Source organism: Anser brachyrhynchus (genome assembly GCF_964034855.1).
Source record: "Anser brachyrhynchus genome assembly, chromosome: 10".
Taxonomy (NCBI): Eukaryota; Metazoa; Chordata; class Aves; order Anseriformes; family Anatidae; genus Anser; species Anser brachyrhynchus.
In genome coordinates this window covers 21,187,787-21,203,255 of record NC_137705.1, presented here as the reverse complement: position 1 = coordinate 21,203,255, position 15,469 = coordinate 21,187,787, and the positions used below count along the sequence as shown (strand labels likewise).

General features: G+C 48.1%; 2 protein-coding genes and 1 long non-coding RNA gene across 7 annotated transcripts in view; 2 read left to right on the top strand and 1 right to left on the bottom strand.

Annotated features, from left to right (window-relative positions):
- FAM120A (family with sequence similarity 120 member A) overlaps window positions 1-2,444 on the top strand; it is a 54,003-nt gene extending 51,559 nt beyond the window's left edge. For all 3 annotated transcript variants that reach the window (XM_080606496.1, XM_080606497.1, XM_080606498.1), the window contains one exon: window positions 545-2,444. In XM_080606496.1, coding sequence (XP_080462622.1) covers window positions 545-856 — 312 coding nt within the window. In that variant the 3' untranslated portion in view covers window positions 857-2,444. The remainder of the gene's footprint in view (window positions 1-544) is intronic.
- Window positions 2,445-2,630: 186 nt separating this feature from the next.
- LOC308200577 lies at window positions 2,631-12,964 on the bottom strand. The gene is made up of 3 exons (XR_013955701.1): window positions 12,830-12,964; window positions 8,644-9,055; window positions 2,631-4,189 (listed from the first exon to the last, which is right to left on the bottom strand). It is a non-coding gene; the product is annotated as an uncharacterized lncRNA (long non-coding RNA).
- Window positions 4,183-15,469, top strand: part of PHF2 (PHD finger protein 2) — a 104,923-nt gene continuing 93,636 nt past the window's right edge. For 2 of the 3 annotated variants that reach the window (XM_080606503.1, XM_080606499.1), the window contains exons 1-2: window positions 4,183-5,885; window positions 13,307-13,494. In XM_080606503.1, the coding sequence (XP_080462629.1) occupies window positions 5,859-5,885; window positions 13,307-13,494 (215 nt within the window). In that variant the 5' untranslated portion in view covers window positions 4,183-5,858. Of the gene's footprint in view, window positions 5,886-12,952; window positions 15,452-15,469 lie in introns of those variants that run through there. The other variant, XM_080606504.1, reaches the window with a different exon arrangement.

Genomic DNA, 15,469 nt, shown 5'->3' with positions numbered 1-15,469 from the left:
TTTTATTGCTATACTCAGTTGTGTAAGATTCTGCTATATGCTTTTCATATCAAGTCACGTGCCTAATCTCAGAAGCGTATAGACTAGTACAGATAATAGTGCATGGTACTTTTGCACTTTTTAAAGTTCTGCAAAAATAAGTTTTGATTTGTATTTGAATACTGTGTAATCATATCATTAAATTATAATGTATATGAACCAAGAAGCAGAGTTAAGCTGTATATTGTTTCTCAGTTTTGGTATTTCTATACTTTTATGTAGCTTTTACATTATGAAATAACTGAGGCTTCAAAGTAGAAAGTGCGTTTTACCACAGGAACATCAAAAGGCACGGCTAGAAGGCACTCAAATCTGAAACTCCTTTCACGTCTGTGCTCTGATGTTAATTTTGTATGCCACTTCGTTTTTCAGCAGTACATAATATTCAGTGTTTACTTGTGATACTTCTGCACATTGCATGCTGCCTATTAATAGTGTCATTGTAACAGATTGTAAATATATAGCAGTGGTTCTTCAGTAATTTTCTTCTTTTCTTAAAAAATAGGGCAAACCTCCTTATGCTGCTTCAGCAGAAGAAGTAGCCAAAGAACTTAAGTCAAAATCAGAGGAATCTAAATCCTCAATTGTGTCTTCAGATGGATCCCTGGCTGAAAATGGAGTTGTGAATGAGGAAAAACCAGCTTCCCAGATGAATGGGAATACAGGAGACATCAGGGCTTCCAATCAGTCTGAAAGTGCCTTGAGTAATGACTCTAAAATGTGCAATACAAATCCTCACTTAAATGCACTAAATGCAGACAGTGTTTGCCATAAAGATGATACTCTTGAGGCCACTGTCTTAAAAAAAGAAGAGTAAACTTATTTTTTATAGAGGGTGAAGGATGTTGGGAAGGGTCAGGATTAGGAATATCTGGAAAGAAAGAGAGCCTACAGTTACGTACATTTTTTCCTTTCCGTAAGAGAAAAATGAGGACTTTGGAAATTCGGATCCCTCTTTGATGTCAGAGATTTAAACAACACATTTTTAGTTTTAACCAGTTGTAGTCAAAATGCTACAATAAAACAAAAAAGAAAGAGAATGAAGAGCATTTGACTCCCGCACTTAAAATGAAGTATACATAAAGTTTAAACTGGTTATGACAAAAGCTTGTAGTTTTGTTTTTTGAAATATAAAGAAAACAAATTTTGGCAGTCTTTAAGTATATATAGCTTAAAATATAATTTTTAGTACTTGGCACCATATGTATGCCATTATATTTGATTTTGCATTACTGTGTCACAATAAAGCTTTCTTTAAGGCTTTGATTTCATGATTATGGGGGGAAAAAGGCACAACCACAGTTTTTTCTTTCTTAAATTTCATCACCGTTGATGTGGTTCTTTTGTGTTAAAATGTGCAAACTATCGAAACTAAAAATTATAGAGTAATATTGCAGTTCTGCTGATTTTAAATATACATCATACATACTTTACAAGCAAGTTAAATGGAGATAAACTTGAAATCATAGAAGATGCAAATGACCTTTCAAAATAAACACAATGTGTTCTGAAACTTTTTGTGACTAATACCATGCATCCGTGATCAATGAACTATGTGGTTTTGAATCAGACGTAGACCATTAGTACTACTATTTGAGCTAAACTTCTGCATGGTTCATAATTTTTAAAGTGTGTAGTTAATATTATGCATGTTATTGTCCTCTTTCTTCCATTCTTACAAGTACTGTGCCCATTTGCAAAACAAAAAGCTAATAATCAGTAATAGTCCTATAAAAGATGTTAACTATGTTTAGTCATTGACTGATCTTGCTCTAACCTTAAAATTTTGTGATTATTGACCTCTGTTGCATTTATTCTAAAACTTAAAAAAAAAAAAATTATCTAGCCGTTTTGAATATCAACGTTACCCTGGTGTACTCATTGCTGTATGCATTATTGTTCTCTGTTGCTGTTTTATGCCTTCATATTAGCAAATATGAAATTCTGTGAAAAACAAAAAAAAAAGCTTTGATCTTCAAAAAAAAAAAAGTACCCCCCTTCTGTAGCAGGAAACAAATGGCTTGTTCTTGAGAACTTTCCCATCAAGAATTTAGTATAAGCAAATATACCTGTATCATTTTGATGTTTTTGTTAGTGTTTCCAAACTTAATGTACTTCAAAATCAGAATCATTTCTTTATATTCGTTTTCATATAATTCTCCTGATGCTCTTCATCACACATTAGTGATCAGAAATGAGGTGTAATTCCCCATTCCCTGCCCGCAAGAGCTAAGTAGGTATCTTAATGTAAGTTGAAGGGAGTTCTGCCCCAACTCATGGATTGTGCAAGAATGAACTACTGTTGGGTTTGATTGGTTGTAGATGGATTGTGGTGTGGTGTATTTGAAGGCTATTGAATGCAACTTACAGTGCTTAATAAAAATCTTTATTCTTTTAGTATAAAATACTGTATGCCTTTTTTGTCAAATATTTTTTAATTACATGTTGTAAATAAAAGTTTTCCTATGCCCAAATAAAGTGACTGAGTTAGCAGACTACATACACTATGTCCTCCTGAAAGACAGAAAGAAAACAAAGCAAAACTTTCATATGCTGCCATTGCTGGGAAATAGCACACTTAATCAGAGTAATGCTGTGTCCTTTTTATTTTATACAGCTGTTTCAGATGCCCACTCTTAAATGCAAAGTAGCTAATGAGATGCAAATATTTGACAGAAATAACAAGGGCAGTTGTTTAAAAAGAAAAAGGCCATTGCCAGGTGCTTGCAGTTGTGCATCAGTATTATGTTTGACATACAAGATGATCAGCACTGCTTGTATCCCAGCTTCTTGTAGCTGAGAGCAAATTATTCTGTTATGCGAGCATTTTCTCTACATAATGGATCGTACTGACATAACATGAGTAGTTATACATTTATACCTAGGTTGATATCAGAATAGCTTTTCTGTCTAGGCACGCCCTTATTGTCTGCTGTCTCTATCTAAATGTTCATCTGTTTACTGTAGTGCCTGACACATTGTTAAAAACAGTCTTGCCCTGAGCGTTTTTGATCTCATGTTGTGTCTACATGAGCAGTATTAACGGCTCTGTGCTCTTACTATAGATGCAGTTTATAGCAGCGCAGCTGTGTTTTGTGCAAATTGCAGCAATCATTCTTCCTCTCTCCCTTCAGAAGTGAAGTGAGCTGGAGAGGAGCAGTTTTCCTGGTGTAACAGCAGCTATGCTGGGGATTCTGTTGCTGAACTCTTGGGACTGTGTCCCTTCCTGCCCAGCACCCATGCAGTATTATTCTCCCACCATGGACTGTGTGTTCCATCTCTTGCTCTGGTGAAGTTACAAGGCACCAGTTGCCCTCTCTTGTAACAGCAGAGAGGATGTATTCCGCTGCTATAGCATAAACCAGTCACTGCCATGCAATAATCGATGTCAACAAAAATAAATCTTGTCTGATGTTGCCTACATAGGAGATGTCACCTGTGTGCGATGTGCTGGAAGTACAGTGACTTCACCCCTTTCGTTAATGTAACTAAACCTGCAAAATTTGTCATGTGTAGCTGGAGTGCAACTAGCTATCCACACAAGCATGACTGAAGTTAGGATGTGAAAGTACAGCAAATGAACTAGATCATTGCCCCAAATACAAAGCGATGCATTGACTTTTTCCAGAAATTATGGTGAAAGTTTGGCTTGCATTACGTTTGTGCCTGTTATCCGGGGCAGTTCCTTCCTTCATGGCCCATTTCAGTGCCTGGCACTGCCCCCGGGAGGCCAGAACCTGTCTTCTTGGGCAGAAACGACATGGGGCTGGCAGAGGCAGATGCTGAGGCGAGAGGAGGACAAGCTCTTGGCAGCTGGTAGATGCTTGTGGAAGTCTCTGGGGGAGTCTGCAGGTACAGTTTGAGCAGGAACATGCGAATCTAATCCAGAACGAACACTTTTTTTCTTCTTGCTCTCTGCAGTGTGGATGTACAATTTGGCAACTGAGAATTGGGTTGATGCAGCAGTAGCAGCTCTGGGGCTGAGCACAGGCTGCACACTCACAGGTTAGGGGGAGCTGAACAATGTGGTGAATCCACTCAGTGGAGGTACATGCGTGGGTGCATGTCTTCACCCTTGGACCAGAGGCTGTGGGCACACGAAGCGGGTTGTAATCCCTCTGCTACTAATGCAGTAGTCTCGAGTAGATTCCTGCAGGAATTACGGTGTATTTAAAATTAATTTAATCCTTTTCCAAAGATATACATCTCACGCTTCCTGACAAATGTCTTTCATACATGGGTTTATACATCTGCACATATATTATGTTGATATTCACTGTCACATGAACTTTTTTGATGTGTTAATTGAATTAGTGAACATTTTTTAATAATCTGTTGCCATGTGTAGACAGGTTGCCTGTATCTCCTGAAACAACACTGGACTTGGGGCTCACAGCAGCTCTGTCCTGAGCATGGAGACATTGAGGCAGCTGCCGTATGTTTCGCTGGTGGTCCTCTCTTCTCTCTGCAGTCCTCTCTGCTGCCAGTCGTACGGGGACCACGCAGCACTGGGGCTGCAGCACACCTGCTGGGTGGTGGCAAAGGGTGGCCACACCAAACGCAGGCTTATGCACTGCCATAAGGTTTACTGTTAATGACCCAGAAAAATGTCTTGGGCACCGACTGCAAAGGCAGAAGTCAGCTCCTTGCCACGCAGCAAGTCTTTGCACCCTGTGGATGCAGCATCTGGAACAGGTGCCCGAGACTGGAGGGTTCATTATTATTTATATAGGCCAACGTGGTGTACGAGAATTGAGCCTTTTCATTTCTCAAGTGAAAAATGATAGGAACAAAGATGATGACTGCCAGACCTCCCAGCTTACATGCAGCCAGGACATCACTACCCATCTCCAAGGCAAGAGCCACACGGGGTATCAGCCACCGGGGTCCTGCAGCAGGGTGCTGGGGACTCTGCTGTGCTGACCAGATGTGGCTCTGAGGCCAGCTCTGTGCCCTGGCTCCAGATATGGAGCCCATCTCACAGCTCCCATTGCCCAAGCACAAGGAGGGGGGCTGGTCCCACGGGTGCAGGGAGAGCCCAGCGTTGGGTTGCAGAAGGGCAGTCAGATGTGAGCTGAAGTGACCTGATGGAGTACTGGTGGGCGAGCAGTGTGCTGGGGAAGAGCCAGAACCATCTCATTTCCTCTGCTCGTGGCCGTGCTGTGGCAGGAGGTGGCTGTGTCATGGCTGAGGTGCTGCGAACAGGTCTTGGACTGCGGCCACCAGGCAGACTCAGGGTCTTCTGGTGGGAACAGCCGGCCAGTGGGTGAGCTGGCCGGTGGGGTGTTGAGAAGGGCCAGCTCAACCCTCACAGTCATTTCGGTGGTATTTTGCACCTATAGTTGTGACTACTACAAGTAGAATAATAGACAGCCCCTGCCCTCCTGCATTTGCTCCGCTCCTTCCAGGCTCTCCACAGGCCCTGGAGGCCTTGTCGTGACCCATTTTCGCCTCCTTACAGGAGGTGAGCTGTGGGGCTAAAGCTGGATCGGATCAATGCAGCAGTACACAGCTAAGTGCAGAAGGCACAGCAGCCCGAAGGGAAGTCAGGCAGGAGGGAAGGAGAGCTTTTGTAGCACAGCCTTGCCTTGTGCCATAGGACGTCCCTTTCTCTCAGCCCACCTGCAGCCTAGAGACGAGGCAAAAGGAAGGGCAATGTAACAAGCAATTAGGCAGACCTCATTATCGCAGTGGCAGGCCTATGAGAGGAGAAGCATGGGCTGGGTGCCCCCAGGTGAGCCTGGTCTGCAATCACCAGGCATGGATGGCATCCTTCCTTCAGGGACCAGGCTGTGTGCTGGGGTTGGTAGGGTGTGAGCATGGTGCTTATTGTGGCCAAGCAGCAGGTAAGAGCTGATCTGGCTGTATTTAATATGCAAGTGAGAGATGTCAGTGCCAGGAGGGATTTGGTTGTTCTGGCAGGAGAAGGTGCAGTTCTGAATGTTTTGTGGGGTTGTAATGAGTTGTTGGTTTGGTGTTTAGGCCTAGGTGTGCTTTGTGATGAAGGGTGGGCCTGCTTTCTGGCTGTAGTCACATCTGTCCTCACATAGTTATGCAGATGAATTTGACAATATAAGCAAAAAATATGAGGGGATGAGTTTGACAATATAAAGAAAAAAAAACAAACAAACATGAGGGGACCCTGAAAATATAGAGTAAAAGTTGGGGGAGGTGCTACAGAGGAGCAGGAGTGCTGCAGATTCCTGTTGCCTCTTAGCTTGTTTTGTAGTGGTGCAGTTACAGCACTTGTGACAAAGTGTAGTGCCCTGTGGTGTGCCTCCTGACCAGGATACATCCACCTTTCTGGATGAAACAGCCTCAAGTGACCCTTGTAAGCACAAGTAAGAAATTCCAAAATAAAATGCACGAGGAGCTTCAAGTCTTCATTGCAACTTCCCCCTTGGACTCTGATATCGTAATGGATGGAGGCAGAAGGCAGCTCTCAGCACAGCAGCCTGCTTTGGGTGAAAATAACAAAATACGAGTCCGACTGCCAAGTTATGAAATCTTGTTTACAAATGGTTTAAATGTTTATAAAAACATTTTGCATGAGGCTCCTCAGTGGCCATGTTACTCGAGTAACCCTGGTCAAAATCACTTTCACAAAGCACTTCTGGAAGCTGCAGCCTGGCCTTGTAGCCTTCGTGTGCTGGGCAGAGCTGCAGCTGGGCAAACGAGGTCTCTGCTGGCCCTGAGGAGCTTCTGCTGCCCCTGAGGGTGACCTGGGGATGAGGCGGGGCATTATCCCTCCAGAATGTGGCTTTTCCCTTGAAGAGCAGAAAAGTTGGCAACCAAGTACTGATTTCTAGAGATTGCAACTGAACCTCTTCTGATGGTTTTTCTGCTTGTTGTGCCTCAGACCTCAGCTCTTGCTGGTGACTCCCGCAGTCATGCGGTGACAGTGACAAGCAGTCTGTCCATGCAGCCCATTGCTCCAAGAACCAACCATGAGAGCAACAAAGGATTTTAAAAAAAATGCGTATTTTTTCCCTTGCTTTTTGTCTTTTCATTCTTATTTGCATCAGTGGCTGTGGACTCTGCTCTGACTTTAACCTTGCGTCTGCACTGATGTGGATCGTGGATGCTTTGGGTGCTTTGATGTACCAAGCACTGGGTGAAGTGAGGCCTTTTCAGGGAGGGAGCGGGACAGGTTGCTGCTGCTTTCATCCAGCAGATGTGTTGTGAGGGAAGCCTCCTGGCTTGTGCTGTAGGTGGCAACTCTGACTCCTCTTCAGTGGCTCCTGCTGCCTGTGGGAACGCTGCTGCCCTGCTCGTGGTGTGCCAGCTAAATCACACTTGTAGCTGAGATTATGACGATTTGCCAGGGGAGGTATTGTAAATCCAGACTGGCAGATACAGCTGCTCTGTACTGCCTGTCTAAATTGGCTGTTTCCTTAGAGAGTAGAAGCCCAGTTTAACCAGGACTTAGGAAAGAGGCAATGACTGCAGGGTGCATGAAAGAGGGGAGGGATGTGCAGGAGTACCAAGCCTTAGGCTTTTGTTTGTGAGTGCAAATGACTGCCTGAGCTCCCGCTGCTTCGCTCGCCCACAGTGCCTGCAGAGGGCTGCCGAGCACAACCGCGCTGGGCCGTGGCTGCCTCCCGCACCGCAGCCTCCGTCACAACACTTCCCGAGCACTAGGGGCCTTCCAGGGTGTGTGGAACTTGGACACCGGGCAAATTGTGAACACAGTCCAACGAACGTGCTGGGAAATGTGTTGCCCAGCTCACAGACCGTGGCCCAGGAGCAACTGGCTTGAAGTGGAGCGGACGTGTGGCCTCGCAGTGAGGCTCTACAAGCTGCAGGCCCCTCGGCTGTGAGGCGTACGGAGGTTTGGCTTCTCCTCTGGCTCACGCCAGCACAGCTTCCTGCTCGTCCAGGCGAGGAGCTGGGTCACTGGCTGGGTTTGCTGTCCTGTCTGTGGGGAGCCAGGGTGCGTCTCAGGCTGTGTGTGAGGGGTTACAGAGCGAAGGCTGGAGCGAGAGGGTGGGCGGCGAAGCCCGTGTGCCGGGGCCTCCCAGCCCAAACCCTTCACCAGCCGCCTGTCTCACTTACACAAGTGTTTCTGATGAGTTAAAGCAGGTCGATATAACACTACATGACTGGCTGTTTTGCATGTTGGAGGATGTGGCCTGTAGGAATCGGCAAAGTCCCCATCCAGTGATGGAGAGGTGGTAGGTTGATACGGGAGGCTGCTCTCAGACTCAGCCCTCACTTACTGTCCTCCCCTTGCTCTTGCCACAGCCCAAGCGGGGATGGTGTGCTTCTCTGATATTTATTTTAATTTTTTGTATTTAAGCTATCCTCCTGAAAGTTAAGTTTGATGAAGTATTGCACATGTAATGTGTGTGGTGAGAGAAAAGGCATAGCTGGTGTGATGCTTCCTGCCACCTGGGCTCTAAATGTGAGGACTATGTTTAATGGAAATATTTCTATTGCTGAATTAAATGTTTGCTTCTGTCACTGAGCTTAGTAAAATGTGACAGTCATTCCACTACTTTATGCCCTGCTGTAAAACACAGACAATAAACACTTCAAAAATATTTCTGTACCCAATGTTCATTAAATTGCAGGAGGCTTTGGCTAATAAATGTATATACTTACTTCAACAAGCACATCTGCCAGCACACCTGAAAGGCTGCAGGACGTGGTCAGGGTGATGCTGCAAGGCAGATGGTTGCTCTTCGATCCCACTGCCCTCTCTGGGGCTCCCCCCGGCTGCAGCAGTGGCACAGGAATACCAGGAAGGGTGGTGGAGGTGGAGGACTACTGGTGATTTTCTGAATTATTAGAATCTTTTCCTCAAAAAAAAAAAAGCATTTGAAATCTTAAAATCTTGTACAAAATGCTGGTAAGTTTTTATTGACATCTGATAGGGTGGTCAAAGTTCAGGTTTTATGAACCCTGCAGATTCTGGTGAGCCATGCTGAAGACACAATTTTATTGTCAGTACAGTGCTGATGCCCAATGAAGTAGCTTCCTTGTGTCAAGGTTCGGTGTAACGTGAGATTGTGTGCTGAAATACGAGGCAAAAGGAAAGTGCTTGAGTCGAAAGGTACATGTATGGACTGATAAATGCAATTTGCGTTAACTGTTATGAATACAAAATAAATTCTTTAACTAGATCTTTAAGCTAATTTGCTACATGAAAGGCCCTTTTAACCTAGTCTCCTATTACAGTTTCAGTGATTTTAAATTGCAAATGCTGTTTACATTCTTGACTGTCTTGCTTCAAACGGCATATCTCATTATTCCCCCTGGTTTGGAATTTGGGTTTACTTGGGTGTTTTATTACAGCATTTAAACTGCTGCCTCTGTGTATTTACTGTAAAGTTCTCCACAGGACAGCCCTGGCACTGTGAGTACTGCGTGACCGCTTGTGCCCATGGTAGACCTGCAAGTTTCTTCCCACTGTTATCTCACTTGGCCTCCGCTTCTGCCCATGGCAGAGCTGAACAATCACAGGAGACAGTGTGTGCAAGCTCTCTGGTCAGATTCTTAACTCAACTGTATGTTTTTAGAAACCACGACATCATAGTGTTTTGTGAGATCTAACCAATTAATGTAATAAGGAGATCTGGTATCAGATGAGGAAAACTGGAAGGGACGTATGCTGTCACCAACTAGCTCCTCTCTTGCTGAAGCTCAGTGATCCCTGTTTTTTCAAGGTTGGTTTCATAGATATCTTCTTTGTAAACATTTACTTAATGAGCAAATATGGTCGAAGGGGAAAAAAAGTTAATGTGGTTTACTTCTTTACACTAGCAGTGAAATAACTCCAGGGACAATGTGTCTAAAGCTACAGAGAGGGACCTTGTATGTACCACTGTAGAGGAAATCTACAGGAAGTACAAAATGATAATAAGGAAAAAATGGAAAGCTCAAAAAATGGTAATAATGATCTTCCCTCTAATAAAGAGCTGGTAATGGTAATAAAGAGCTTCCCTCTGTGCTGGTGATCAAGTCAGAGCCTTTTCTGTACGCCTCCCCAGGCCAGGAACCCGAGAGCTGAGTATTGTGAACCTTTACTGTTTGCAATCAAAGAGCAAATGGAGGCTCCTCAGAAGTGCCCAGGTAATTCAGAATGTCACAGCTGGTGAGGCTTGTGCTCCAGGATCACCTAAATACTCCAGAAAAATCTCATCCCCTTCCAGAAACTCAAAGATGGCAGCAGATCTCTGTGTGTGTGGTAGCCCCCGGGCTCCTAGTGCTGTGTGAGCTCGGCCCACAGCTAGGCTGCTGTGAGCATCCTGCCTGCGGAGTCTGCTGTCACCATGCAGGTGTTTTCTGGACAGCTGTTTGGGCTTATGCTGTTGGGGGGTTGTTGCTGTTGTTGTTTTCCTATCGTTTTAAAAATATTTATTAAAAACTTGCTTCGGAATTTCAAACAAGTTAACTCGGTGATCAAAAAATTATGTTAGGTTAAGGCATCTCAGCATCGCTCCACCACTCACTCCTCCCTGCGTGAGAACAGCCAAGCACCCTCCTTGCACGGCTCCTGGGTCTATAGAAAAACTCAGAACAATGAGACAACCTCACCGATTAGTTTCTTTATCTGCTAATCCCTGGCAAAATGAATTGTACAACGTCTGAGTTGCCAGAACAGAGCATCTGAGTCTCCCCTAACTTGTTTCCATGCAGTTTTGGCAGTGTCAGCTCCAGTAGCCTCCGGCACGCCGTCAGACAACCCCACCAACTTTGCACAAATGCTTCTGCTGGTGGCGCCGCTCTGCTGCTGGAGCAGAGAGCAGCAGGGGACAGCGGAGCAGCCTCACACTGCTCGGACCGCGTCTGTGGAGCAGTGTCTGGCTACACCCTCGTGCAGCCCAGCCACCCTTTGTTGTGGCCACCAAAATCCCCACAGTGTTAGGAGGGTTTCTTTCCCCAGTGGCTGCGGTGGAGACATGCTGATGCTAGAATTTCAGGTGGTGCTTTGGAAATAGAACTGTTTTCATGGCGATGCTTGTGGAACTCAAAGAAAGGCAATGAGGATGTGATTTTTCACAGAACATATGGGTTTGCTAGCTCATAAACCAGGAACAGGGCACTCCAGGTTGCAGTTGCATGCCTTTCTAGTGTGCGGAGGCAAAAAAACAATTTTTGCTTGACTGTCCCATAATACTAAAGGCTATCAAAATCAACAAAAGTTCTACCTAAACCTTTGCTGCAAAGCTGAGAGGTTCTGATGGATGCGGTTGGCATGTTCAGGTGGTGAAGAGGGGATCCTATAAAAGCCCACGTAACTCTTGTGATGGTTTTCTGGGCCTTGTCTCCTCATCCTGCATTACTCCCTAGACTCGCTCTTCTACTTTTCTGGTTGAAACCCCAAGCAATTAAAATCATGATAAATCAATTTAAAGTTAAAAGGGGTCTGATTTTTAGAGGACAAGGTCCTTACACCACTCAGCATAATGAGGAAAATAGGCCCCTTTGTGTGCCTCAAAACGTCATTCAAAACAACTGAGTCATAATGTAAAATGTAGGCCTGTAAACTTAGCCCTGTGTTACCACACCTTGAGCTATGCTAGAAATTTAGTTTCACTCGTAAACATTCATGGTAGACCCAGGAATGTAATTTCTGACACTAGTTCAATGTAGCTCTGCATGAACACTGACTGAAAGTCATTGCTGTGGCATGTAAATTTGATGGGCAAGGCAAGTAATTTTGACAATGTCTCTTCAATTGGCCTAGACAGGTTCTGCCTGTGCCGACAATGGCCTTATCTCTGCAGGGGAAAAAAATAAAGCTCAAGTTATTTGGGCCCTTGAATTCCCCTTGTCCACTACAGGTGATTTCTGATGATTTTTGCTGACTGCTGAAAAAACAGAAAGGTGTCCATTTTTTTTCTCTACTGACAAATAGATATATTCCCCCATCCCCCAAATGAGATGGATTCAAGACACCAAATCAATCGTAACTGGCAATCACAGGTGAGGTGGGACTCTGTGACTACTTTATGAGAAGTTTTCGCACATCTATGAGAAGTGTGCCAGTGGCTATCAAACACACTCAGAACGTATATCCCAGCAAAACATCCCAAAGTGTGACTATTTTAACCACCCTAACAGATGTTTGGAGCCTAGGTGTTGGGGGAAATTCTCAATCTGGGTTCAAATTTTGCCTTCACCCCCACTGTTTACTGCTCTCTGTCCATGAGGAAGCCGGTGTCTGTGGGCAGTTGTAGTCTGGGGCTACGCAGGAGTTGTGTGTCCAAGTGGCACCCCACAGCACATAGCCCGTACCTGCTGGCTTTGGGTCAGTACTTTGCAGGCACGGGGTGTTTATTTTCACCTCTGCTGTAGTAGCCCTGCTTGCTCCGTGGCTAGTGGCGATCGGACCAGCACATGCAGAGGCAGGTACCTTCACATGGACTGCAATTCTACCAAACAACTAGCAGGCCATTTATAATTATTTTTTCTTCTTTTTTAATATAAATCAACACACGTGCAGCTTGTGCCCAGAGGCCCCTAACCACCCCCAGGGTGCTACCCAGTGGGGTGTCCTGTCAGCCGGGGGTGCAGCACGGTGGCTATGAACCACTTGGAAGCGTGGATGCTCCGCACCCGGCCGCGGAGCGAGAGCTGCCCTTAGCTGGGGGCGTCCGAGCCTGGCTGCGGGACGGGGGGCGCTGGGGGGAACCGGGGGGGGGTCTCGCCCCCCTGCCCCCGTCCCTGGGCACCCCCCGCCGTTCCCGGGCCACTTTAAAAAGTCCCTCCCGGGGCACCGCACCGGCAAAAGCCCCAGGCAAAAAGCGACCCCCCTCGGGCCCCGGGAGCCCCCCGAACTCACCCGGCTCGGAGCGGAGCAGAGCGGAGCTGCCGCCTGGCCTCGCCTCGCCTCGCCTCGCCTCCCCCGCCGCCGCCCGCCCCAGCAGAGGAAATATTGCAATGTTGCAAGCTGACGTAAGGACATTACAAGGAAAGGGCTACATTTCGGAGTGTTTATGAAAAGCCTCGGTACTGTACTGTCACCAGGGGGCATGCAATATAATGCATTTCGCCAAACATTTTGAATAATAATCATTTAACAACAACAACAACAAAAAAGCCCCAGTCCGGTCGGTCGGCGCTCGCGGAGCCGGAGGAACCATGCAGCCAAACTTTGCGAAGCCCTTTATTATTTTTCTGACATTGCTCGCTCGCCCTTGAGGAGCCGTAATTGCATTATCTGATTTTTCCCCCCCCCTTCTTTTTTTCCCCCTTCCCCCCCCCCCCCCCCCTCCCCGCTCCGTCTCTCGACATTGCAAATTTGCTGGCATTTTGGAAGGAGAAGCAGCAAAAGCTACCTAGCGGCAGGAGCCGCAGCGAGCCCTGCTCGCTTGTCTGGGAGTCCAGTGTTGTTTTGAAGGGAGCTAACATGGCGACGGTGCCCGTCTATTGCATCTGTAGGCTGCCATACGACGTAACCCGCTTCATGATTGAATGCGATGCCTGCAAGGACTGGTTTCACGGCAGGTAACACAAAGAGATCGGGCCTTTTCCCCCCTTTCGCCGCGATCCCCCCCTCTCGCTCGGTGCCTTTCGCCTCCTTTTCTCTCTCCAGGGCAGAGCGAGGGAGACGGTGCCGTTGGAGCCGCTGCCGTGTGCAGTTTTCCAACAGGCCTTTTTGGAGAGGAGGAGGAGGAGCCACTCTGCCCCCGTCTCTCTCTCTCTCTCTGTTGTATTTTTTTTTTGTTTTGTTTTGTAAATTTCGCTCAATTCTCCTCACAAAGCCCCCCCCCCCCCCTTTTCTCCCCGGGGCTCCGGTGTCATTGGGGTGGGGGGGCTATTGTGCTTTCCCCGGGGCGGGCAGCCGCCGAGAGGGGACCGCGCTCGCCCCGCCGCGGGGGCCGCTCCTGCGGGGACCGGAGCTCAGCGGGGGCCCTGCGGCTCTCCCCGGCCGCTCGCAGGAGCGGCTCGGAGGCGGCGGGGCGTCCCGGGGCTCGGCCGCCCTGTCAGCGGGCTCGGCCGCACGGAGCCGCGGGCCCCCGCGCGGGGGTTTTCTCTCTTTTTTTTTTTTTTTTTTTTTTTTTTTTCTCCTCTCTCGCCACCCCGCAGCACCGGGTGTTTCTGACAGGGCTGCTGCCATCGCCGCGCCGGCCTCTCGCCTTAACCCTTGGCGGGGCGAGCCGGGCGGCGGCGGGGCAGGGCGAGGGCTGAGGGAAGGGAGGTGTGTGTGTGTGTGTGTCTGTGTGTACGGGGGGGAACGCGGCGCCGCCGCCGCTGAGGGCCGGGCTCCACACGCGCCCTGGCGGAGGGGAAGCGCGGCCACGCTGGCTCCGCCGCGCCGAGGGGGGAAGCCCCTCCGCAACCGGGGAGCGACGGCCCCGAGGCGGGGCGCGGCCGGGCGGGGAAGACCCCGGCGGGAGAGAGCCCGCCCCTCCGCCGGGCAGGGCGCCCACGCCTCCGCGGGGACGGGCAGGGTCCCCCCGGTTCCCCCCCGGCTCCCCCCCGGCTCCCCTCCGGCTCCCCCCCGGTCCCTCCGCCGCCGTGTGGCGCCGAGCCCCGGCGGCTCCCGGACAATGGGCGCCCGCCTTTCAACGGCCCCAGCCTCCCCAAGGGCCGCCCCTGAGGGCTGCAGCCCCTCCGAGGGGGCTTGTTTAGGGCGGACAAAGGCGGGCTGGGGCTCTCGCCCCGGTTCTCCCCTAAAGCTTTGTCATGGAAAGCAAGCGCAGGCGGGCTTTTGTGTGGGAGACAATGGCAGAGCGAGCGCGCTCGAGTTAACGCCGCAAAACTGAACTTCGGGAGCGTTTCGCTTTCTTTTCTTTCTTTTTTTTTTTCTTTTTTTTTCTTTTTTTCTTCTCTTTTCCCTCCGCTGTGAGAGCAGTGGGGAAATCGGCAGAGGGGCTGAGGAGCCGGGTGGCGGGGCGGGGAGGCAAGGGATGGGAGAGGGAGTCACAGCCAAAATTAAAATCCAGTCTGTCACAGGACGAGCGCTGGGCACGGGTGGTGGTCGGTGAGGTTAAATTGTGTTAAATTAAAGGTGTTGGGTATGTGCCTGGGGGCAGGGGGCACTGACCGCGGTCACGGGTAGCCGACAGGCCCAGTGTCAAGTGCAGTGTCCTGGGAACTGGCCCTGTGCGCAGAAAAGCTGGTAAAGAAACCTAGCGGTGGCACTCGGGATGGTGTGCCATCAGTGGGTTAAAAAGCTGTTTATAAACGTGAAGCGAAATAGGGAAATACGCAGTTCTATGCCCGTGTTGACAGTGGGGTGCTCTGCGTTTGTGGTTCTGGACATCAGGCTCAAACAACGTGCGCCGGCCTGCGTTAACACCGAGGTACAGGTGAAACTGAGAGGCTGAAGAGAAACTTCAACAGTTGTGCACTTGAAACTCGGGACACTAAAGAACTTGATAAAAATGAAGACTTTCACACTTCATGGATTCCTGAAAACCTAAGCAGGACAAGGAGTTAAGCGGCCTTGATACAGTGGGTAATGTTGATTAAAACT